Below are 26,598 nucleotides of genomic sequence, written 5' to 3'. Positions count from 1 at the left end.
GACCAGAATCGAACCTGGGACCGTTCAGTCCACAGGCTGACGCTCTATGCACTGAGCCAAACCGGTCAGGGCCCGTGTGCACTGTTGATATCAGAGAGCACGCACCTGCCACAGCTCCTTATTGTAATGGACTACAGAATGTATTTGGTTGCGATATTTTTATTAAAGCAACTTTTCCAACGGTCTCCAGATGGCAAGATTCATCAGAGGCAGTCCATTTGAGGCCTTTCCTGGGGTGTGTCCGTGTGCATGTCCCACGTTGCCACACCTAATTTTCCAGGTTCTCTGGCCAGACTCATTAACTGACTTTCAGACAAAGGCAACCAGAAATGTCAGATGTCCTTCCTCCCCATCATAGGGTGAGAAGGGTGTGGGATCCTGTGGGAGCCCCACCCAGGGCCTCTGCCAGAACTCGTCTGCTTACCTATAAATGGGTAGGTACAGAGACGTCAGGTATCTTTTGTAGGAAAATTCAAGCCAACCAACTAGAATTTCAGACACCAGTAAAACAGCCTTCCCTTTGTCTGTAGAGCTGTTCAGACTCCAGTTCTATATCAGTTTGCTGGAAAGAAATTTCTATCTAGGCTGAAATGCCCTATCTTAGTTTTCCCACCTGTATAACCATTTATCCATACAAACATGAATTTAGATTAACTTTTGGAATTTGATATTTATAAGTTCCCGCCACTTAAATTCGTACTGTATTTGTAGATTTTAACTTCCTCAGTTTAGTATTTAGAACAAATGTTCCTGTTCAAGAGATAATGCCCAAACTATTCATTTTAACCCTATTAATCAGGGACATTGGTATCTTTGGTTATTACCTTTAGCATCATTCTCTGAAAGTTTTTTTCTAGAATGTTTTCATATGCAAATCCAATTCCAGGGTGTAATTACTTTAAATTATACACCTTGCATTTATTTACACTGAGGGGCCCAAGAGTGTGAATGGGTTGGAAGACCAGCATTGACACATCACACTCACTGAACGAAGGCCAGTGCTTCTGACACTTTACCCTATTCCTCCCTGAACTTAACGCTAATGGGACCCTGGTAGCTTTGGGTCAATGGAATGACTTTCTTGGACTGAAGTATTATTGTGAAAACCCACCTCTAGATGAATGTAAAGTTAGAAAATTTTTCCTTGAGGCTCTCACAGGCTCGCTACCTGTGCAATGAGCTGCTTTCCCATTTTCTACTCCCTGCTCGTAAGACATTATTGAAAAGTCACCAATGGGTTTCTAATCAATAAAGAGTAACTTCTCAAGATGCAGCCCACCACTCAGGAAGTAGCTTTGCCAAGAGCGGGTTCCATAGCTGTGGGACTTGATGCCTCTCTCCCTTCTCTATGGCCCCGTCGATCTTGGGGGTGGGGTGAGTGCAATCTTTGCACTAGCAGCTCTTCCTTATGCCCAGGAAGCTGACAGCTGTTGTCCAGTGCAATGCTCTCCAGTCTGCACACTCATGGATGTTGACCTAGGTAGTGCATTATTCTGATGACTTTTTGTATCCACTTGACCTTAACCGATGCTACCAATTCTTCCTTCCGGCCAACATTAAATAACAACAGCAGGAAGTTTTATTCCATAAAGCATTAAGATATTTTAATGAGAAAAAACCCATATCTTAGTCTTATGTTTCTATTCAGACACTCAAATGTAATTTTTCCTTGCCTATCCCTTCAAACTTTATTTGTGACCATTGTAATAAAGGCCAGTTTAAAGATTTTTTTTAAAAAAAGTTTAAACCTTTTTAAAAAAGATTAAACAACCAAGCTAGCAAAAATGGTACTCAATACATACTTTCCTTATATCAAACAGGCTAGTATTTCAGTACAGTGTAACTATACAGAATATATACAATACACATGTGCACAAAGCAAACACTATAGGCTCAGAACAGATTTGAAAAAACAATATTCACATTGATTACAATAACTCTAAAAATGATTGTAACGTTCAAACGGCACTTAGTTTACAAAAAAGTCACAAAAATATATATATATATGTCATCACCAAGAACTATGGTTCCTGTAAAATACTAATAGCCAGAGACTAGTATACAAAATGTGAAGTTCTGACACTGTACATTTTTAGGAAATAAAATCCCAAGCCATTGTTGTTATTGTTGAAAGTCAAACATGCTAAGGAACTTGTAAGTGATGGCCACTGTCACCGAGAAAAGCCACACTTGAACGAGATGACTGGATACAGAGCTGGTGAACGGGGTCGGGGGCTGGCGCAGTGGAGAGAGCTGCGCTGGTTGTAGGAGGGGGTAGAAGACAAACACCATCTACATAATTTAATTCACATTTCCTCCCCGGCACTACCCTCCCCCAAGGGTTTCACAAATGCCAGTGCCCCACAAAGAACCATAATGCTGTAACTAGCAGGTCTCCCCAGCCTCCTTGATGCCGGGCTATAGGAAATAGGAAAGCAGCCGCCCTGTGGGGCAGCTTCCCGCTGGGCTGGTGGTACTACAAAGTCCTCCAGTTTTAAATGAAGCCGGATTTACATGTTCGCTCTGTAAAATATTGAGCTAAGGTAGCAGCAAATATGAAATTACAGAAACAAACCCACGATTTTATTTAAGAAATTCATCTGTTACATCAATACAATTTTTTCCCTCATATCTGTCCCTTTTAACCAGACATTGACTTCTTCTACCACGGAATTATGATCTGTTGTCTCGGTCTGACTTTCTCATTTTGTCGCTATGGAGAAACACATGTCCTGATCCTGGAAAGTTTAAATTTACTGTTAAAAATGGGAATACAGGAATTTTAAAGTAAAAGAACCAAGTCTGTTCTAAAAGTATCTCTCACAAATATATATATATATATTTAAATATTAAAATAGGCTACATAGACTCTTTATAAAATGGCTTTTGAAAAGATAGTAGAGACTCGAAGAAGCCATACACTATCCTCTGGTCGGACTAAGGTGCCATAGGGTGCCTTACACAGAGGCAGCGCTCTCCACTGATGCAGGAGCACCAGGAAAACAACAGAAAAATCAACTACTACTGGGACTTGGATTGAAACCAAATCCCACCCTTTTAGGACTGTTATTCTTGAAAATACCTTGAAATCTAGGCATTAGAAGCCATCACTCTGTATAAGGAACAAGTCTAAGGATCTGACTCCTTCCAAATAAATCCCCGATGGCACTCACTCCAGGCACCTGAAAGACGAAGAGCAGTGCAACTTCCAACAACGTGCGGGACTCCTGTCAGCATGAGGGCCTGGACTCGGCATCTGCCACCTGCAACACCAGCTAACTCAGAGAAAGCTCTCGGAGAAGCTGCCTGAATGCTCCCCGTCTTTGAATGACCAGCCCCACCGACACCCGGAGGAGAAGGGTGGGGAGACGAGGGCCCCTGGAGAACAGGAGGACCTCCCCTCAGCAGGGGACAGACTGTTTGGTGACCTGAACATTCATTTACAATGAGACTTTTTTAAACGTAACTGAATAATGAAACCTGGATATGGTTAGGTGGCATTTGGCAAAAGAAGGACAATTTAAAAGAAATTATGAAACTGTAGCCCCCTAAACCATTAGGCAGCAATTTTATCAATGAATCATCACAATTGAGCCCAGTGTTTTAAGCTAATCAGAAAAATTGTTCAACTGAGAAGAGAAAGGCAATAAAAAATTCATTTTAGAAAGAGGCACTTCAAACTAAAATTTAACCCCCCGCCCCCCCCCCATGGTTTGGCTCAGGGGTTGAGCATCAACCCAGGAGCCAAGAGGTCACCGGTTCATTCCCAGTCAGGACACATGCCCAAGTTGCAGGCTTGATCCCCACTGGGGGGCATGCAGGAGACAGCCAATCAATGATGTTTCTCTCTCACTGAGGTTTCTATCCCTTTCCCTTCCTCTCTCTCTCAAAATCTTGGGGGAAAAATGAGTTTAAAACAATTTCAATATGTTTTTGTTCTCTATCAACGGTCTGAACTCCTCGTTCTTTGTAAATGATCCTGTAAACAGGATCCCTGGCATTGGTTGGAACTGCCCAGGGCCTATGCAGAGGGAGGTTGCTCAACTCAGACTCTCAGGCAGGCCCATTGCTCAGATTCTGCCAACCGACAGTCCTGTGCCATCGCCTTCCAGCGCGCAGAGGCTATTTGTAAAGGCAGAAATGCATGGATCTATTACTTTTTTTTTATCATAAAAATATAACCACTATGATATAGTGAAACCACCTAACTGTATAGTTTACTATGAAGTAAAAAAAAGTACACCTATGATGTCACCAAGTCTTCTCCCATAAGCTGACAGATTTAACTTTCTATTAATAAATCTCGATTCTTATAATTCTAAAAATGAAATATCCAGAGTGTCCGTTCCTTAGTTGAACCTGAAAGCTGGCTCACTTTCACTTCATTGTTTAATCTGAACCATTATTGCTCTTTGCAAATTTGTCTTGCTGAGGTCTATCCACATGGTAAGACAACCCAAAGATAAAAATGGTTCCAAGCAAAATAAGGAGTTACTGACGAGTTTGATGATTTTAACGTAAAGCCTGTAGGACTATGTTCAGCTATAACTATTCCCCACAGATGTGTTTACTATAATGGAGATTCCCCCAATTTTGTTTCACTGCTTCAGAAAAAAAATCATGCTTCTATATATTCTTTTAGTAACTTTCAAAACATAAATATAAATAAAGCATGTTATGTCAATGACTCACAGTGGAAAAACCACATTACCTTTTAGCAACTTTGTGTCCTTTCAAAGCGAACTTGGAGGCCTCCCCCCAATTAATATTACCACCTAGAAAACTATGATCCCTCACTTGTACATATATATTTCAGTTGTAACTTCCCCTTCCCCAGATGAGTGGAAATACTTAAGTGCTGCATGAGAGTTTCTATTCTCTTCAATTCCTCAAATCTCAAACTTTTCAGTTAAATACTACAATTTTAGGATTGTACATTCATCAAGTACTAATTCTTTCCACGTACAACTCAGTATACATCACCACGCAGTAATGTTGTTGTTTTTTCCCCAGGGACTACAAAACTGAAGAGATGAACACACGATCTGAGAGTCTTCAAAATAAAAGCCACTAAACCAGACAACTGGCCTCTATTTAGATTAAGGTAAGTACAAGAATAAAAAATAAGAAATAAAATACTAAAAGAGCAATACAACTTTCAAAGGCTCCCAGGGAACCGTGTCCACATCAGGAGAGACTGACTCAGTAGTTTGCAGGCAACAGTGTTATCAATAATAAATACGTCACATGTGCTGGCTAGTCCACCACTCTGGTAAATACTTCAGTGAAATGGAAGCTTTTTTGTTTTGAAAGCCAAAGGGCATTATGTCATAACAAGGAACCAAATTACTGTAAGCCAGAGTGCTTGCTGAAATATAAGACTGCATGAGGCTATTTAAACATCTTAGTACACTTGTCTCACTGAAATCGAGAACTTTAAAAACTGAAAATGTAACTAAATGTATAACTAATTACTTGAAATAAAAATTAAGATGACTTGAAATTCAAATTAAGAAAAATCAGTTTAAATATATTTGCGGGCGACAAACTCCTTCTGCTTCCCTTTACAGAAAACTTAAAATTCCAAAAATATTAAATAAAACCCAATATTTACCTGTTTCTGAATTAGTATAATCACTGACATGCCCGATGTGTCCGCTGTTAGAAATGGAGAGCGACTGCAGGAACCTAACGCCCAGTGCACCACTGCAAACATCTTTGCTCATTTCTAAACTATATCACACGTATGTGGTAACTTAAACATGGAAAATACATGTGTTTCTTGAATAAAATACTTGGTTTTAAAAAGGCAACTTATTCCATATCCTAAAATTTAAGCCCTTGAAATATCAGTTAACCTCTTGGGCCTTAAAAAAGACAGGTATGCTTAAGTATTCTAAACTGGACTCTTTAATGTTTAATTATACTGACAGTTTCTAATGACTGAGATAATGTAACTGGCTTTCATCTGTTTGCAATGTTTTCCAAACATCCCTCACTTGCATGAATTTTAAATAAACCCAATTACCACTATGTACAATTATTCCTCGAAAGGGATCTATAAGCCAAATATCTTTAAACTGTGCTGTCAAGAAAAACGTGAGCTTCCCTGAAAGAGAGAAGGCCTTTGTTTATATCGTTTTATGTTAAATTCTAGTTAGTTAACCATATTGCTAAGATTTGGGAAGAAGACAAGTAACTAAGTATGCATTTTCACAGTATTATACTCTTAATTTTTCAAAAAATTGGCAATCTGTGAAATTGTTAATTGCCAATGAAAATCTAAAGTTTCCATCTGGGGAAGAATAGCCGGCGGTGGTAATTCCGCATTCTGGGAACACAGACTACCTTAGAGCTGCCCATGCGGTGCCAGCTCTGTTAGAACAGAGTTCTCAGGCAGGTGTGCCAAAACACCTTCTACCAACAAGATTCTAACACATTTATTTAACTCCATTTCTTTTCCTTTTGTTTAAAAATAACTCTTAGAACTGAGGGCACCAACTTCTGATCATAATTTTACCTGTTTGTCTCGTCCAGGTAAGATTAAAAAATTAACTGTGTTTACCTACTGGCAGGCATAACAGTTTTCCAAGTATATGACACTGGAAATAAGAACTGCTGGCCTTTCCAGCTGGGACACAGCAGGACTGTTACTACGTGTCTGCGGTAGGAAGCAATTCAATCCTGTTAGTCAAGAAGCGTAAGTGTGAACCCATCATAACCTGTCTATGCTGACTTTCCTGAAGGTAACATGCACACATTTGAGAGCAAAGGGGTAAGAATGAGTTCATGAATGAGATTAGGAGTTGGAAACAAGTTAAAGACAGAAGAATACGGAAAGAGGCTAAAAGAAAATTAGCCTTAAAACACTTCAGAGTTTACTTTTCCTTCCTTTACATTTGTGGGGGGATAAAATAAATTACAGAATTAGCAAATTAAAAAAAAAAAGAAACAAATCACTAAAACTTAAAAAATATGTTTTATTATTAAGGTCTAGCACCTGGACAAAATTCAAATCTTGTTTGCTGAATAAGAAACTGTATTTTAATCCCCTTTTTTCTGATCTAATCAGGTGCTTTCATAATTATTAAACTTCGGGTATATACATAGTTACTCAAAGTTCATTGTTCATAAACTCATGAATATTCCAGATCAAGGTAAGTGATGCTTTAACTGGTACTAGATGGAAAGTATACTCCAGCCCAGAGTATCATATAAATTCAACTATAAATCAGAACGTTTCATTAGTTAGCAGCAAAAAGGTGATATTCATTAATTTAAGATTTTTAGTTTTTCTTTACTTTTAACAACTGTTTCCACCCAGATTTCTGAGTCACAGACCATCATTCTATAGACTATCCTCATCTTTTACATTATTGCTTACATTGTGTAAAAACTACACTAACTGATTTTAATAACCTTGGCAATGTCTAAAAATATTTTGGGACAAGGATAACCTATCACTGCCATATGGAATTTTTGTAAACAATCTTAGCTGGGTTAAGAACGTAGTCTTAATATAATTTTTATTTTGTCTAAAACAGCACAATAAAAACATCCCCAACAATACATAAACCTACATATAAAATATAGAATATCTCCAATATTTTTCCTTTATATAGTATCATGACCGCATATGCAAGAGAAAGTATTGTGGGTGGGGAAAGAGGAAACTAATTTAGGCAGTGACCTAATTAGTCAGACATTAACATTCAAAGACCAGCTGGACAACTTCAGCTAGAAAAGTAGTATTATAAAGAGCTCCTATGAAATTGGAATTTATGTACTACATTCTCCATTCCTGGTCATTTCATGCATAGCTGGACTATTCTCAATCATGGTTTTTGCCTTCTTTTGTAGAAGAAAGGTAAGATTATTTGGAGGACTAGTTCTATAAAGATTCAAAGAATGCCTATTCCAATATCAAATTTTCACCATGAAGTATCAGAATAGAAAGGACAAAACTTAAAAAAAACCCTGCCCAGTCAACATGGCACAGTGGTTGAGTGTTGACCTATGAACCAGGAGGTCACGGTTTGATTCCTGGTCAGGGCACATGCCCGGGTTGCAGGCTCCATCCCCAGTGTGGGGCATACAGGAGGCAGCTGATAGACGATTCTCTCTCACCATTGATCCTTCTATCTCCTCTTTCTCTCTAAAGTGAAAAAAAAAAAGAGTATTTACCCTAATAATTTTTAAGCTAGCTTACCATAAATACTTCCAGAAGCAAAAGGCTTTACAAAATACTGTACAACATCCGGTGTACAGGGGTAAACATCTATCCAGGCCATCTGTCACATTCCTTTAGTATGTTTCTGGTGTGCCCTTTCATCTCGGGAAGGTCAACATTCACCCGGTTCGTTACCTAATGATCTGTTGTTAGTCTACTACAGCAATGCAAGGAGAAACGACTACATGTTTTAAGTCAATTGGTTCTCCTTACAGTCAACAATGTATTATATTCCGACACCATGTTATTGTGTACTTACAGAAGCAGTCTCCCAGTCGTGAATTGCAGAGTTCACAAAGTAAAAAGGAAAATTCTTCCCCAAAACCTTTTTTAAAAAATTAAATTAAATTTAAATGTACAAGACCAAGCACAGGCACTTCCAAAAAACCAAAATGAAGCCAAACCATGAAATTACTCAATAGTTATAGAAGACAGCTCTGATTTGGGGGGGTCCTCTCCAGTGGCCTCGGCACAAGCACTGGTCTTGGGCTGCTCTGTCACTTCTTCCTCCTTTTCTGCCAGCCCGGCGAGAGACCCCAGGGGAAAAGTGCTTTCGCAGTTCTGGGTCGAGGAGACCTGTGAAATCACAGGCATCTGAACAGAGGAGCTGCTTTCAAAACTGTGTTCTCCAAGGTCATACTGAACAAGGGCCTCTTCTTGCTCGTGGTTTAAGTAGTCCGGTACTAGGAAATCACTAAGAGGCAAAGGATGAAACAGAGAGTTAGTTCTCAAACCTGTAGTAAACGAGACAATAAAAAGACCTAGTCTATAAAACAAGATCAGGATGTTTTATATTTAAGATTTTAGTCCTCGCCAGTTTTGTTCAGTGGATAGATCATCAGCCTGTGGACTGAAGGTTCCTGGGTTTGATTCTGGTCAAGGGCTCGGACCTCGGTTGCAGGCTTGATAATGGGCCCTGTTTGGGGTGCGTGCAGAAGGCAACTAATTGATGTTTCTGTCTCTCACCCTCCTTTCCAACCTCTAAAAATCAATGGAAAAATATCCTCAGCTGAGGATTAACAACAAAAATTAGGAATTTAACTTTTAAATTGTCCTAAAAATGAACCTAAGCACTCTATTAAAACCAAAGTATATCAACTCTCACTACCACCAATAGATAAGATTCAATGTCACCTCTCTTGTTTTTTTTATTTATTTAAAAAAATTTTTTTTATATATCTTTTATTGAGTTTTTACAGAGAGGAAGGGAGAGAGATAGAGAGCTAGAAACATCGATCAGCTGCCTCCAGCACATCTCCCACTGGGGATGTGCCCGCAACCCAGGCACATGCCCCTGACCGGAATCGAACCCGGGACCCTTCAGTCCGCAGGCCAACGCTCCATCCACTGAGCCAAACAGGCTTCGGCACCTCTCTTGTTTTATGTAGACAGTTTCTATTAAGCAAAGATCATTTGAGTAAAATTATGCTTAACCTTTCTTGGACTATATACTTATTAAAAAGTATATGAGCCCTGGCCAGGTAGCTCTGTCGGTTAGAGCATTGTCCTGATACGCCAAGGTTGTGGGTTCAACCTACAGTCAGTGCACATACAAGAATCAACCAATGAATGCATAAATAAGTGGAACAACAAATCGCTGTTTCTCTCTTCCCCTCTAAAAAAAAAAAAAAGGTAGTTTTATTACTTCCTGAAGGTAAGTATCCTTATATATAAATGACCTTATATGAAATCTATATAGAGAAATATAAAAAAAAAACTAACTTATGTGTATCCTGTTGTTACATTTGGCATGTAAAAACTAATACATTACATTTGTACATTTGAATCAGAATGCTATGAGATTAGTTATATTTTAATCCTCAAAAACTATTGAGTTTACTAATATTGAAAGTACTCAATAGTCTATTGATATAACAAGTATTTAATTTTTGAATGTAAAATATACCAAAATTTTAACAGTAAATATTATTCCTGAGTGGTGAGATCAGAAAAGGTCTTAATTTCTTATATTCCATACTTTTATAAATATTTATTAAATTTTCTATAAGTATTTTTGTAGTTAAAACAAATATTATGAAATATGTCTTATCTTAGATGTTTTATTTAAATCTTTGCTTCATAATACTAAAATGTCAACTTGTACACTTAATAGTTATTAATACTGGACAATTCAATTATAAAAAAATTAAAATCTGCTCATAGGTACAGCACTTTCAGATGTCATGTGACACTTTCTAAAAACCCGTCAGGTGTCAGACACGCGACATGGAGGACAGAGGAGTGGTTAATGGACACTATTTTAGTCCCAAACAATGTTTACTGTGACATGTATAATCGAGGTTCAATGATATGACCCTTAGATGCTGTTAGAAATAATTACATTAAACAAAGTGAATGTCTGATTTGACGAGAACAAAATCTATGTAGGAATATTTGGATTTTATTGATAAGTAATATTTAAAAAATAAGTGGTTTAAGATTCATTTTATAAGAAATTGAGCATGCCTATAGATGTATTAAAAGTAGATGTATTAACAGAATTTTGTATCTAGAGGGGACCTTAGAAATCACCTTCCCAGCTCACATTTTATTCTTTTCTAACTTTCAAGCCCCTTCATCGGGAAAGTGACATACTCCATCAGGACAGCAGTTTGTGGCAAAGCTAGAACCTGATTTCCTCAGATACCCTATAAATCAGAAAGGCAATTCCATCATAAATTATTATTAAAAGCATGATTTTTTAAGCTGAAAGGAAAAAAGGAAAACCACTTGATCTAAATAATCATATTATAACTGCTACTGCAATTTCTCTTCTATATATAGAACTAAAAAAGAGAAATGCTCAAGAATTTTATTAACATCAATCACTAAGTATCATCTGACATGGCAAATTTCCAATAAGGTCCATTTAAGATCCACTATAGAATTACTTTAACCTTATAATTTTATTCTGTATATATCTCAAAACAACACAATAAAAAAACACCAAAAACAAAAACTCAACAGGAGCTGGCCAGTGTTGCTCAGTGGTTAAGCACTGACCTATGAACCAGGAGATCAGTGTGATTCTAGGTCAGGGCACCGGGCTGTGGCCTCAATCCCCAGTAGGAGGTGTGCAGGAGACAGCCAGTCAATGACTCTCTCATCATTGATGTTTCTCTCTCTCCCTTCCTCTCAGTAATCAATAAAAACGTATTTAAAACCTTAAAAACAAAACAAAAAACCAAGAAGATTAGCCTAGTCCTATAGAAAAAGATTCCTAATTTCAGAAATATTTTTAATTGTCTATACTTAGAAGATTCAGCAAAATTTTATCTGATCAGATTGGAGTATGGATTGGATTTTAGAAGGAATGTGCCTGGTTACCTGGCAGCCTGATAAAGACAGAGCAGGCTGCCCTAGAAGCAGGAAGAGAGGGCAGAAAGCAGTGTTCCTGGGGGTCTCGCTGTGCACCTCACCTGCTCTGGAAGTAGTTTGCTAGCTCTGACGCTTCATGGTTCAGACTCCTCAGGTGCACGATTAAATTTCCAGAGTTGGTGAACATGGCGCCACATGTTTTGCACTCGTAAATCCGAGGCTTGCGGATAATGTGCCGGGAAACCCTCATGTGATGCTTATATTCCCCGAAGGAAGTGAAAGTGGCACCACATATCTGGCACCGGAAACAGCGTTTACCTTCATGCTTTAGGCGATGCATCTTTAGCGAGTAAGCCCTGGTGAACTTTTTTCCACAGCGGTCACACTGAAATGGTTTAATTCCTATAAAATAAAATATTATTTGAAAACTAAATTAACTGGAAGTTTATCAACCTCAAAAATTTCTGAGTTATCATTCTGTAGCAAGAGATAATTTGAGAAGACAAAAATCACCAGCAAAAATGAACTGCAATTTAACTCAGGAAAGGTACAGAATATCTGAAGTTGCTACTTAAAAAAAAAAAAAGGCAAGAGGGTGGAGTAAACTAGATAATATACACTCAAATTGTTATCTGAACACCCTTCAAAATCATCTACTTTACAAACTTCAAAACAATTTAACTACAGTATTTAACCATAACCCAAGTCCCCTATGACATTTGTTTCATTTCATTAGTGTTATATTGAAAATATGTGAAAAAGGTTAGTACCTATTCTTCATTCCTCATCTCTGAGAGAAATGAGTAGAAGAAAAATCTAACTTTTCTGAACATAATTAATGATCATGATAGAACTACCACGCAATGACTTGGGTTTTAGGTATTTAATGTAATAGTGATAGGTCATTATCACAGTTTTGGCAAAAAATTTTTAAAGCCTTCTCAAAATATAATCTGTTGATTTAATAGTCACAGGAAACGGGTATTAGTCACAGGACTGTTGGATGTTTCTAAAGAAGAGGAACATGAGACGGCACAGCTGAAAACGACAGCAAAGATTTCAGGCTTGCCCTAGCCGGTTTGGCTCAGTGAATAGAGCGTCGGCCTGCGGATTGAAGGGTGCCAGGTTCGATTCCGGTCAAAGGCATGTACCTTGGTTGCGGGCACATCCCCAGTAGGGAGTGTGCAGGAGGCAGCTCATCGATGTTTCTCTCTCATCGATGTTTCTAACTCTCTATCCCTCTTCCTTCCTCTCTGTAAAAAATCAATAAAATATATTAAAAAAAAAAGATTTCAGTCTTATCAGAGGTTTCGCCTCCAAGAATTCTGCTGCCTTTCTGTGATCACTGAACTTAAGTTTCAAATCTGTTTTACACATCATTTATCCAAAATCTCTTTCACACTAAAAAAGGACTACAAAGCTAACTAGAGAAGGCACAGAGAAATTCAGGATTGCAGAATTAAAATTAAATTATTAAATATTAAAAAATCACTTTATTTCAAATTTCTAACTTACAGAGAAAACAGTACAAAGAACACTTACACCCTTTTAATGCCATTTGCTTTATAATTTGTATTTGTGCTTCTAAACCTCACATATACACACATACCAACACACCCAGCATTTTTGACGTTACACACACACTGTGCTAAGCTTTAACCCTAATGCTATGCCTGTGGAAAACATACTACAGCTTCTGACACTGTGCTATTTCAATAATAGACCTGGGCTTATCTGTTCTCATTTGACTTCCCAGAGATACCTATACATTTTTAAACTAAAAACCACCTGTTTGCTATTTTTAACTGGGATTTCAAAATCAAATGTTTTAGAGCACTCATTCATGCCACAGTAGGGAAGGTGACGTTACCTGAGTGGATGAGCATGTGCTGTTTTAGGTTCTGAATTCGGGTGAATCGCACCCCACAAGTTGGACATTGAAAAGGTCTGTCTGGACCATTTGGGCTGGGCCGTTCTGTACTGCTGGTAGAAGGAGCAATGTAGAGTTGGTAGGGATACTGAACATTTTCCAATCTAAAAAACAGACCAAAGAAGGCAACCAGGCTCTGATTTTTAAGTTGAATAAACATTTCTGCACAACATTTAAGTGAATAAAAGAAAAAGCACTTAAAGATTTTGGAAACAGTTTCACTGTTAGATGACAAGTTTCATTTGGGGCAATATGAAAAATGTCCAGAATGGCCAGTATCTCAAGCAAGGATATACAGCCATAGAACACACCATAAACACTTTTCCTTCAAGGATCTTTAATCTTTCTAATTCTTTCCTTCCTACTGCTGCTTTAATTTAGGCCCTCATCAATACAGGGCGGAATTAATAACTCCCTCTCTTTAGCCCACAGGCCTCTAATCTATCCTCACTGTTTCACAATGATTTCTCAGATTCAATCAGCCACCTTTTAAACTCCTGCAAAGGTTCAGTTATCTTCAGAATAAAGTCCTGTGAGGGATGTTTTGGAGGCAGAGATGTGAGGACCTGTTTAAGGATGAAGTATGGGGAGTGAGGGGAAGAACAAGTATACTTCCCGGAGAGTCTGCTTGAGAAGTTAGGGGGACAATGAAGCTGTCTGAGTGGAGCTAGAAGTCTTGAGTTCTGTCCTGGCCATGGTTAAGTCTGAGATGCCCCTTACTCATCTATGTGGAAACATCGAGCAAGGAGGGTCAATCTGCAAGTAACTTGGGAATAATGGGTGTGTAGATGAGGGTTTGGCAACTATTTTCTGTAGCAGGTTAGACAGTAAATATTTCTGGGTCTGCACACCACATGATGTTTCAATCACTCAACTCTGCCGTCCACAGACAATATATAAACAAACAGTGTGGCTATGTTCCAATAAAACCTGATTTGCAAAGGCTGGTGGACTGGAACTGGCCTCTGGTCCATAGTTTGCCAAACCTGATACAGATACTATTTAAAGAGATGGGACCGGGCAGTTTTAAAAATACTAAAAACTGCTGTACAGGTGGTTTGATTATTGATGTGATAAAGCTACCTTGTTACTCTGAAAAATATACCAAAATGAGGTCCCAATAAACTTATTGTATAATCCCAGATAAAAGACTTAAGAGTTGCAAGCACAGTCCTTAAAAGAAAACAACCTACTACGTTAGTACTAACCGATCATCGTCATCTGCGTGAGCATTGGTGCTGGAAGTGCTTTGAAGCGTAGGTAACCCTTCGGTGACACCTTCATCTACCGAGCCTGAAAATAAAAGAAGACAGGTGTCAATACTGTAGTGAAAATAAGCCAAGGCACTAATTGCAAGCTGAAACTTTAAGTCTTTAAAAACAGACTAATGCAGCAGTTGCCAACCGGTGGTCTCCGGACCCCTGGTGGTCCATGAGGTCTGAAAGGTTGGTGACCGCTGAAGTAATGTACGTGCATATCCTGAATTAATAAAGTGTCCTATAGCCCTGACTGGTTTGGCTCGGTGGAAAGAGCGTTGGCCTACGGGCTGAAGGGTCCCAGGTTCAATTCTGGTCAAAGGCATGTACCTTGGTTGTGGGCACATCCCCAGTAGGGAGTGTGCAGGAGGCAGCTGAATTGATGTTTCTCTCTCATCGATGTTTCTAACTTTCTATTCCTCTTCTTCTCCCTTCCTCTCTGTAAAAAATCAATAAAATATACTTTTTTAAAAAAGCTTTCTATAATACTTTAAATGTTAATGTGATTTAAAAAGAAATCACAGGTAAGATAATGGTCTTATATTACTTTAAACCTTTAGGACCATTTCTTTGATATAAATGTTAGAAAACAGCAATTCAAATGTAAACTAAGCAAAAATTCACGCAAAATTAAATGTTATAACAATCACTTAAGGAACCTTTTTTTTAAAATCTTTAATTTCTTTATTGGTTAAGGTACTGATTTGAGAGAGAGGAAGGGAGGAGGAGAGAGAGAAACATCGATCAGTTGTCTCCTGCACGCCCCCTACTGGGGATCAAGCCAGCCACTCCAGGCATGTGCCTTGACTGGGAATTGAACCATGACCTTCTGGTTCATGGGTTGAAGCTCAACCACTGAACCATACTGGATGGGCGACAATTTTTATTTTTTTTTAATTTTATTGTGGCTTGGCCAGTGGGGGACGTGTACAAGGCAGCCAATTAACGATTCTTATCATTGATGTTTCTATCTCTCTCCCACCCCTTTTCTCTCTGAAATATATTAAAAAATATATAAACTTAATGGCATTAAAAACGTTATTGTGACATACAACTTACTGTTCATACAACTTTTACACAGAATTAAAAATTAGCTACAAAGTGAGCACCTGTGCAGTCTCCATACAAGTCCCCCTAGACCACTGCCAGCAGCCTAGCAGTCCCTATTTACTCTTCCCTGGCAAGCCCTTCCTTCCAGGAGGCAACCAGGATCCTGACTTTAATGGTTACCATTTCCTTCCTTTTTCTTGACCCTCTTCCTTGTCATTTCATCTCAAATCCAGGTATCCATAAACGGGGGGTCATTTTTGCAGGAAGACAGCCATGTGCCATCATCTACCATGTCCCATCACTACAATGGCAGAGTGGAGTCAGCGAGGCTGCAATAGAGACCACGTGGCAGCTAAGTCTAAAAATACTACCAGTGCCCTTTAAGAAAAGTCTGTCACTCTCACCATAAATAGTACAGTTCAGTGTTGTCTGATTGTAAACTTATATAAATTGAGTCACATTGTATGTATTCTTGTGTCTTATTTTCTTCAATACTGTGGACTTATCCATGTTGTCACAGGTAAGTGAAATTTAAAAGTTATATGATATTCATAACCTATTTTTAAAATTTTTTAGCATTAACCATCTGTAAGAAAAGCTACAGATCCCTAAAAATAAAAAAGGATATGGACAGCAAGGTAAGAGTCCCTGGCTTCTGATGTTATTAAAAAGTCAGACATTCTTCTGAAAGTACTGTCACCACCCTCCCCCCATTGTCTCTATAATGTGTCCAGCTTTGTTTCTTTTATTATTTTTATTGGGATTTGCTGGTGTCTTTCATCAATTCTGGAAAATTCTCAGCCGTTCTCTTTTCTCCTTCTAGGACTCCATCAAACCTACGTTTGTATTGTCCATAACCCTTACCTTCTCCACTGCTGTCTCTACCACTGCTCTATGATGGTTAATTTTTATGTCCACGTGACTGGGCTAAGGGATGCCCAGAGAGCTGGTAAAACATTATTTCTGGGTGTGTCTGTGAGGATGTTTCTGGAAGAGATTAGCATTTGAATCCGTAGACTGAGTAAGAATCATCCTCACCAATGCAAGGGGGTAATCATCCCATCCCTTGACCAACAGAACAAAAGGGTCAAGAAGGGCAAATCTGCTCTTTGCTTGAGCTGGGATGTCCACCCTCTCCTGCTCTTGGACATCAGCTCTCCCGGTTCTCAGGCCTTTGTGTCTGCACTGGAACTACACCACCAGCTTACCTGGGCCTCCAGCCAGCAGATGTCAAACTGTGAGACTTCTCATCCTCCATAACCAGTCAGTGAATCCCGCCTAATAAATCCCTATGTATCGGTATCTGTCCTCTTGGTTCTGTTTCTCTGGAGAACTCTAATACAGTCTCTTTTAATTTAACTTCCGATTCACCAATTCTCTTTTTTGCTAAGTCCAATCTGCTGCCAAAATGTTGACTTTTTCTTTTCTAGAAGTCCTCCCCCACAAATCTGCTGTATTACTTTTTAGTTTACTGTTCTCTGCAATCATTGTTCAAGCTTGCTTCTTTTGTTAAACATAGTAAGCACGTTTGTTTTCTGTCTCTTTATGAAAACCATGCCAATTTATCTCTGCTGCTTGCTTTTTCCTGCCGATTCTCCGATTCTCCGTCTGCCGTGTTTCCTTGTGTGCCCTGGTTGTTTCTGACGTAGCTATCACCCTTGAAAATGGTTTGCAAGGAACTGATTTGCTGAAGTTAGGATGAGTAAGTCCCTTTTCAGAGAAGCTTTACATTTCCTTGTGTTCGGTTCCTGGGGGCACTACCTAAACCACAGTCATGGAGATGCAAATTTGCAAGAGGTCTTGGTGGTTGCCACGTCCCTCCTTTTTGCTTTTTATCTTCTAGTCTGCACAATGCCAACACAGTCTTTCTACAGTCCCCTGGAGGAAGGGACGCAGGATTAGTTCTACTGGTATAGAACTTTGGGGTTCCTACTTAATGTGTAGAGCAACTGCTCTAAGATTTCACAGCTTTCACATCCTCTGGGTCTTGACTTCTATTTCCCTCTCTCTTGGAGTTGAGCTGATTTGTGTTTTGGTGGGGAACCTTTTTTGTGCCAAGGACCATTTGGATATTTATAACATCATTTGCAGGCCATACAAAAGTATCAGCTTAAAATTCAGCCTGCTATATTCGGTCAAACATTTAATTAACTTGCCCCTAAAGCCTTGGCAGGGCCAGACCAAACGATTTCAAGGGCCTTATATGGCCCACGGGCCAGACATTCCCCACTCGTCTTAGGGGAAAACTGGTCTTAGTGCTCTGGTATCTACTTACCTCTCCTCTAAAATTAAGCATCTTTTCAAATACTTGTAAAGTACCTTTAAAAAATCATATTGTTTTTAGTGTGAGAGTAGGCTCACAAAAATTATCAAGAACACCAATTATTACACAATGTTCTAACACACTGGTCGAGGTTTTTGAAAGAGACAAGACTGTATGCATTTATATTCAACCCCAACTGTGCCTCACTGTTCCTGCCCGCCCTCTACCACCCTTACTGTTGTGTGCTTAGCATTCTATGCCTGTCTTTCCTTTTACTCCTTCCCTTACTGTCGAAGACATTTATGGTCCCCTGCCCAATATGCCTACTTATCCAACTTATTCCTGGTCCTTCTGATTTGTTGTTGATCCAGGTGTGGGTTTAGGGGTCGGATAATGCTTCATTTCGTTTAGAAAGACCTGTTCACTTGTCAATATCATACCATTTTCACTTTTCCTTTAAAGAGAAGGAACTAAAGACTAACATTTCAATCTGTCCTAGGATAAAAACTGAAAAAATCCCAATATTTGGACCTGGTCACCATGGAGACACACACACACACACACACACACACACACACACACACACACACACACAATTCTGCAGTTATTCAGAATACAGGCAATATGAAATCTTACAGGCAAAGTCTTGCAAAAAAGGCCTGGAGATATGATTAGGGCAGGCTAGTAAGATTGTTCTAGACATTTGCTTCTCTCCACCACGCAAGCTACACAGGCGGGAGTGGGGTCTTGGTGAGGTGAAAATAAAAACCACTACCCTTTGGATTAATTCTCACATTGTCAAGAATTGCCTTAAAAAGCTGGTGAAAAAGAACTAAAATGGAGCACAAGATACGTCTTGCAGATGGTCTCCCTTGAAACAAGGCTATTTCCACATTCTAAAATATCATCTAACGTTTGGCCTCTAGATCCCTAATTTGATTGATAGTGAGCAAAGGGCACACTCTCTTCTCTCTCATGGCTATTCAATGAGCCAAAAGCTAAAACAAACAAACACAAAACACTCCAAACTAAATTAAGAGTTTAACAAAATATACTTTTAGAATTCCATCCATAGTGTAGACACTGTAACAGTGTTGTATCACATGCAACTATTGGAAAAAACAAATCTTGTAAACTCTTTTTCCTGAGATGCTGATGGTTTTTACCAATGAGAAGTAATCATATGAATTGGAATTTTATTTGAACTGATGTAAGAGTAGGATATCCATTCAATATTACTTTCTTGAGGTGATAGTGATGTTTCTTAAATTATTAAACTGAAGCTCCCTTTCTACACTCTGGATTCTGCTCTCTTAACTGGGACTAAGAATTCTGAACAGATCCTTCTCACCTTAATGAAACAGTAAAGCTGATTTATAGAAACAATCAGCTTTATATAAGGGCTACCTCATCAAGAGAGATGCTACTCTCTTCCACCAATAGGGAGTGCTGTTTATATAGCTTCTGCTGCATAAACTGACTCCTTACAAAAAGTCTTTTCTGGTGGTGAAAAATAATCACAGTGGCCATCCACTACTGAGCATTTACCACATTCCAGCCACTGTTCTAAATGCTTTAAATACAATATTTCATTTCATACTCGAGGAAGAGAAAAAGCAGCCCTTAATATTTAGGAACTGGCCGGACATGGACACTGGGCCTGGTGGTCTTCTGTTGGACATAAAACAATCTCCCAGAACACCTGCATCAGACCAGGTCACATGGTCTGAAACAAAACACATAACTCTGTGTAAGCACACACAAAAACAATGTCAATGTGTAATCACAAAAATACCCAACATAAGCTACTGCTGTTTTAGGTTCACTCTGGTCTATATTCCTAGACATTTGTTAAGATAATCATAGAGTTATCTCTGCTTTCTGACATTACCAGTCCTGAGAAAACACGCTTTCTTAATCTTCCCTAAATCACCTAACTCAAGCCCAAATCCAGTAAGTCCTTTCTAACATCTGCTGACTGAACCCTAAAGACCCATGGTGTGTGAACTCAAGTAATGAACTCAACTTGTTTAATTACAGGTGCGCTCCTGGTGCACTCTGCAACGGGGCATTGGCAGAAATGGAGGACCTGTGGAGACTGAGCTGAAATTCTTGTTGCCTTACACGGAAACCTCAATAACAAGAGTTCACATCTAAAATCCCTCACAGGGGAGGGCAGAAAGGGGAAGGGGGTGTCTGGATAAAAGAAAGTGAGAGGATTAGCCAAATAACATATATACATAATCCATAGACAATAGTGCGGTGATGGCCAGAGAGATAGGGACATCTGTAATAGTATAAGCAATAAAAATAAAGTAAAAACATTAAAAAATAAAATTCCTTTTGAGGTATAACCTGCCCTTGGCACGTCGGGCACAAGCATAATCTTATGGGCCACTGCAGTTCTCCTGAGTCATCTCAATCTAAAACTGCACCTCTTCCAGGCCAACATCTGCTTCTTTCGTGTTTTCTCACTGTCACATTAAGTGTTATACTATCTTCCAACTGACTCAGTTTCCCCAAGGATAATTTTCAGGAGGCCATCTGGGAGGGGGGCGGTGCTGACAGGAACAAGAGTGTTCATCTGAGATGCACCATCAACACTGGACCAGCACTGAGGTGGGGATTTTAAGGGGTTGATGCAGTGGATGTTTCCAATGGATGGCCTCCCTGTCAATGACAGAAGGCACCAAGGATAGGAACCAAGCATTAGGGGACACCTTTACCTCCAATGAAGCCATGAGTTAGTTTGCTTATTATTTATTTATTTCTAGGGTGTATGGAGGCTTTCTTATGCTAAAGATCTATGTTGTAATTGCAGGAAAAAAGTTATTAGATTCTGTATTCCTGACTAGGGAAATCCCAACCTATTTCTCCAGTAGCACAACCACACATTACACTGATATTGCTAAAAACAAAAACAAGACTCCATAAGCTTGATCTTTTACTCAAGACTCTACACTGTCTTAATCCACAAACTTCAAGAAAAATAAAAAAAATTAAAACTATAATTATCAAAGCACTTATAAACACACTTAACCTCCATGTACTGCCAAATCCTTGATGGTAGTAAGATAAATCCTCTCTAGGACCTGTATGTTAAAACTGAATTTCTTTGTTAAGATAATAAACTGTGGATTATCTAGAACTATTTATGTGTCTGTCATTGGTGCTACAGATAATTATTTCAAGATAAATAATGAAACAATATCACAAAGTCCCTCTCACTTATAAAATTTTTTCTTGAACTCTACCAGATATTGATAGTTAGTTACCTTCCTGAGTAGCAAAACCCAACCCAAACTTATTTTTTCTATTTGCTATATTTAGTGCTTCTGTTTGCCCTAAACTGGGGGTGTTAGATTTTATAGCCTTTTGGTGGGCAAATGGTAATAAAGAGAACTTAAAAAGAACAGGTAAAACTCTGCCTTGGCAGGTGTGGCTCAGTTGGTTGGGCTTATTCCATGCATTAAAAGGTTGCCAATTCAACATGCTCGCGATTGCGGGCTTGATCCCCAATACGGAACGTGCAGGAGGCAGCAGATTGATGTTTCACTTTGACATCTATGTTTTTTTCTCTCTCCTCTCTCTCTAAAAATCAATTTTAAAAATCTTAATAACAAAAACCACAGGTAAAATCTAACTGCTGAGCCACACCGGCAAGGGTTGGACTTCCCATTTCGTAACATTTTATGCGATAAAAAATAAAATCCTGTTTGGTTTAAGCCATTGAATGCAATCCTAACTGAAACCAGTGTTCAAAGCTCTTCACAACATGCTCTCAACCACTCATTTTATCTTACCTCCTATTATTTTCTAGGGCCGATGCACCAAATTTGTGAATTCGGGGGCTGGGGGGTGTCCCTCAGCCTGGTCTGCACCCTCTCGCAGTCCGGGAGTCCTCAGGGGATGTTCGACTGATGGAAATCCTCAGTGCTGCCATGGAAGTGGAAGAGGCTCCCGCCACCGCTGGCTGTGCTCGCCATCTGTGAGCCCGGGCTTCTGGCAGAGTGGCACTCCCCCTGTGGGAGCATACTGACCATCGGGGGGGCAGCTCCTGCATTGAGCATTTGCCCCCTGGTGGTCAGTGTGCATTATAGTGACAGGTCATTCTGCCTCCCAGTCAATTTGCATATTAGGGTTTTATTATATAGGATTCTTCCACACCTCCATGCTTTGATACATTTTCAAAGAAATGTCATTCCCTTGTCTGGGCAAACTCCCAGTTAACATCCAAGGTAAAAATACCCAGCATTAACTTTTTTTCTTCTTCTTTGTGAACCTATAACACTTTGTTCATATCTCTTGCCTAACACTAACTAACCATTGATTTACACATCTGATTCCTCAATTAGACTATTAACCCCCTCCTCCCTTTTTCATATATTTTATTGACTTTTTAAAGAGAGGAAGGGAGAGGGATAGAGAGTTAGAAACATCGATGAGAAACATCGATCAGCTGCCTCCTGCACACTCCCTACTGGGGATGTGCCCACAACCAAGGTACATGCCCTTGACCGGAATCGAATCTGGGACCTTTCAGTCCACAGGTCGATGCTCTATCCACTGAGCCAAACCATTTAGGGCTTAAATCCCCCCTTTTTAAAAACCATGTATCTCCAATGCTTGGCACATGTTACGTTTTCAGTAAATATTTTAATAAAGAATAAAACACTAACTGGACTTTTTAAAGATTGGGTTTTTTTTGCATTGGAAGTAATTCATAATTCTGTCATATGTACCTGTATGTATCTTTGTCCCATCAGGCATTGTTCAACTGTTTTTTTTCCCCAATGCGTAACTTATTAAAAAAAATTATAGTACTAGTAGCAACATCTAAAAAAAAATCCAGTTATGCTTTATTCTTCCCAATATTTCCTATACGACCCAGCACAAACCTTTAATCTAGTAAGTACTTAAAAATGCTTGAGCTGATTTGATTATAGCAACATGAAAAACAGAAAACACTGTACCTATTGAGGAAGACTGTGGACTAATCAGAAGGTCCTCTTGGACTTGTTCACTTCCTGGCACTGTCTGCTGGTCACTCAGTGAACTCTGAGATGCACTGACGGGCTGGGGTACTTCCTCATGCACCTCCTCATCACTTAACCTTTCTACTTTCACCCGGACATCTTCTTCGGTACCCAGAGGCAAGGTCGTTTTTGTGCTCTCACAAGTCACAAAATCAGCCATTCTTCTGTCAGTCTCAGATGGGCCAGGCAGTTCTAACGTCCGGGTGTTTTCTGCCTGCTTCACCTTGTCAGGCTGAATCCTTCGATCAATTCCAAAAGGAAAAGTCCAGGGAAAAGCTAGAGAAGAGTCAACTGGTTGACTTCTATTTTCTGGGTAGGAAGCTGATGAATTCAGTATCTGGGGGGAGCTTGTCTGTGTGCTACACTTGACAGGACTTTCGGGAGACATAACGATGTAGCTTTTGCGCTTTCTCCGGGATTCTCTGCAGACGGGAATGGTTCTTTCTACCACGCTGCACTCTGACGACACGGGTGAAAGGCTTCCATCTCGAGAAGTGAAATTGCAATTAGAGTTATTTTCTTGTCCAGCATCGAGACCCTTTTCCGGTTGGCTGTTGGGTGTATTCCATAAAATGCTTGATTTCATGAACTCTGAGCAGGTGCTAGCAACACTGAACATTTGCATATAGCTGGCTGCAGCCAGCACATCGATGATATTTTCTGTGTTAATTGACAGAGTGGCTGTGTAAGCATATTCTAGAAGGGGGATAAAACCAGTCACTGTAACATGATGTAAATCCAACACATTCTTGTCCTCATCCTCTGCTTGGCCTACAAGTTTAGTGCGAAAAAAATCACTGCAAGCTGCCAGTACCACCTTATGTGCCCGGAAGATTTTGTCCTGGACACGAATAGTGATGTCACAGAAATGTCCATCATTTCGCAGCATGTTTAGCTTTCCAAGCATTTCCTGACTGTGGGAAGAAGAGCTATGAGTAAATGTTTTCACACCCATCTTTTCCTTCCTCTTCTACAGATGCTCTTCAAGGATGCAAATGAACCAGGAATGACCTAAAAAATACATAAAATAAGCATTAATTGATAGTTTAGTAGTCAATTAACTATGATAATTAACTATTTATGATAATTACCTATAATCATAATAGGTAATTTTAGATAGTTTTCATGTAGCCACTATGCTAAATCAAAAAGCTAAAAGATGGCTGTGAGAAAGTTCAAGGTAGAGAATATATTAAACATTCCTCCACACATATATGGGCAACGAATTTTCAACTAAGAAGCCAAGAATAGGCAATAAAGGAAAAATCTCTTCAATAAATGACGTTGGAAACACTGGACAGCCATATGCAAAAGAATCAAACTAGACTATGATCTTACACTGTACACAAAAATTAACTCAAAAGTAATTAAAGATCTGAATGTAGGGCCTGACAATAAAATGCACAAAATGAAACATAAGCACTAACTAAGCTTATGGATGCTGGTCTCAGAGATGTTTTTGTGAACTGGGCTCCAAGGCAAGGGGAACAAAAAGCAAACGTAAGTAAATGGGACTACATCAAACTAAAGAATGCACAGCAAAAGAAGCCATCAACAAAACAGAAAGGCAGTCAACCGAATGAGAGATTATTTGCAAATGATACTTCCAATAAGGGACTAATATCCAAAATAGACAAACTGCATACAACTAAACATCTGATTTAAAAAGATGACCTGAACACTTTTCCAAAGACATACAGATGGCCAACAGATCTATGGAAAGATGTTCAACATAATTACTTATTAGGGAAATGCAAATCAAAACCACAATGAGATACTATGTCACAGCTATTAGAATGGCTATTATTACAAGAACACACACAAAACAGCAAGTATTGAAGAGGATGTGGAAAAAAGGGAACCCTTGCATACTGCTGGTGGAAATTTAAATTGGTACAGCCATTATGGGAAACAGTGTGGAAGTTCCTCAAAAACTTGAGAACAGAACTTCCGTATGACCCAGTAATACTGCTCACTTCTGGGTATTTAGCCAAAAGTTTAAAAACACTTTTTTAAAAAAAAAAATTTTATTGATTTTTTACAGAGAGGAAGGGAGAGGGATAGAGATTTAGAAACATTGATGAGAGAGAAACATCAAACAGCTGCCTCCCGCACACACCCCATTGGGGATGTGCCCGCAACCAAGGTACATGCCCTTGACCGGAATCGAACCCGGGACCCTTCAGTCCACAGGCCGACGCTCTATCCACTGAGCCAAACCAGTTAGGGCTAAAAACACTTATTCTTAAAGATGCATTTATTCCTGTATTATTATGTATCTAGATGCCCAATGCATGAAATTCAGGCACAGGTAGGGTCCCTAGGCCTGGCCGGCGATCGGGGGCCTCTGCTGGCACCTGCCTTGGCTGGCCTGGGGCCTGTGGGCAGGGGGCAGCTCCTGCGCTGAGCGTCTGCCCCCTGGTGGTCAGTGCACATCATAGCAACCAGCTGTTCCCCCACTCGGTTGATTTGCATATTAGGCTTTTATCATGTAGGACTAGAAGCCCGGTGCCCCAAAATTTGTGCACTTGGGTGGGTCCCTCAGCCTGGCCTGTGCCCTCTCACAGTCTGGGGCCCCTCGGGGGCCCCTTCCCCTGGCTGCTGGCACCAGTTTTCCTCCCAGGCCTTCGCTCTTTGCCGGGAGGTTTTAGAATGTGATAGGCCTAGATTCTGTCTTCAACAATTCCTCAGTGGTTGTTATGAGAACTAAGTGAAACAATGTATGTAGTAACTGCACAGTATTTAGCCCTTTGTGAATGCTCAACAAATAAAAGCAGTTATTGTTATTTAGGTAACTAATACAATAAAACCTCTTCAGAAGTAAATTTATGTAAAAAAATGTTTAGTAATCAATCAACTGACTGGATTTTCCTTAAAATAAAAGGACAACTGGTTTGCCAATATCAGATTTTACATTTATTTACTAAAAACATAAATAACTAAAATCCTCAAATACTTTTAATGTAGCAATCTAATTATGCTTCAGTTTTTATAGTACCTCCCCCTAACCACTTTTTATACCTTCTGTGTGAAATCAGGGAGGCTTATATTAGCCCTTTGGCAAGGATAAAACTAACGCTCAGATAAGTTAAGTGACTAACAAATGACAACCAAATCTGGATCTGGGTCTTCTGACTCTTAAAGCACAGTACTTTTCCAATGCAAACACATACAGCTATGCACGCCAATTACTGTATCTAAGTTAAGTAACTACAAAAAATAGCCGGTACTGCAATAAATGCAAAACAAAGCAATTTGGGGGAATGCTCTTGTAGATTATATCTAAATAAAAAAGGTACCAGTCCAGCCAGTGTGGCTCGGTGGTTGCGTATAAACCATGAACCAAGAGGTGCCAGTCTGAATCCTGGTCAGGGGACATACTCAGACTGCTGCCTTGATCCCCAATGAAGGGCAAGCAGGAGGCAACCAACTGATGTAGCTCTCTCATGTCAATTTTCTCTCTCCCTCTTCCTCTCATCCCCCTCCCCTCTCTCTCTCCTCTCCTCCTTCAGCTG

At 39.4% G+C, this 26,598-nt stretch overlaps 1 protein-coding gene across 5 annotated transcripts; it reads right to left on the bottom strand.

Moving 5' to 3' along the window:
• Positions 1-8,148: 8,148 nt before the first annotated feature.
• Positions 8,149-24,094, bottom strand: ZBTB44 (zinc finger and BTB domain containing 44). 5 transcript variants are annotated; one of them, XM_006775025.2, is made up of 5 exons: positions 23,021-24,094; positions 14,687-14,771; positions 13,419-13,582; positions 11,650-11,950; positions 8,149-8,924 (listed from the first exon to the last, which is right to left on the bottom strand). In XM_006775025.2, exons 1-5 carry the CDS (start codon positions 24,036-24,038, stop codon positions 8,642-8,644), a joined length of 1,851 nt encoding a protein of 616 aa, XP_006775088.1. In that variant the 5' UTR covers positions 24,039-24,094; the 3' UTR covers positions 8,149-8,641. The 5 variants fall into 5 exon arrangements, with proteins under 5 accessions (XP_006775088.1, XP_015426840.1, XP_015426841.1 ...); XM_015571354.1 differs by having other exon boundaries at positions 13,419-13,531; XM_015571355.1 differs by having other exon boundaries at positions 13,419-13,528.
• Between the last annotated feature and the right edge of the window lie 2,504 nt (positions 24,095-26,598).

The sequence above is a fragment of the Myotis davidii genome, unplaced genomic scaffold (genome assembly GCF_000327345.1).
Source record: "Myotis davidii unplaced genomic scaffold, ASM32734v1 scaffold148, whole genome shotgun sequence".
In the NCBI taxonomy this organism is placed as follows: Eukaryota; Metazoa; Chordata; class Mammalia; order Chiroptera; family Vespertilionidae; genus Myotis; species Myotis davidii.
The sequence above is the reverse complement of the archived record's forward strand: the minus strand, read 5'-3'. Positions and strand labels throughout refer to the sequence as shown.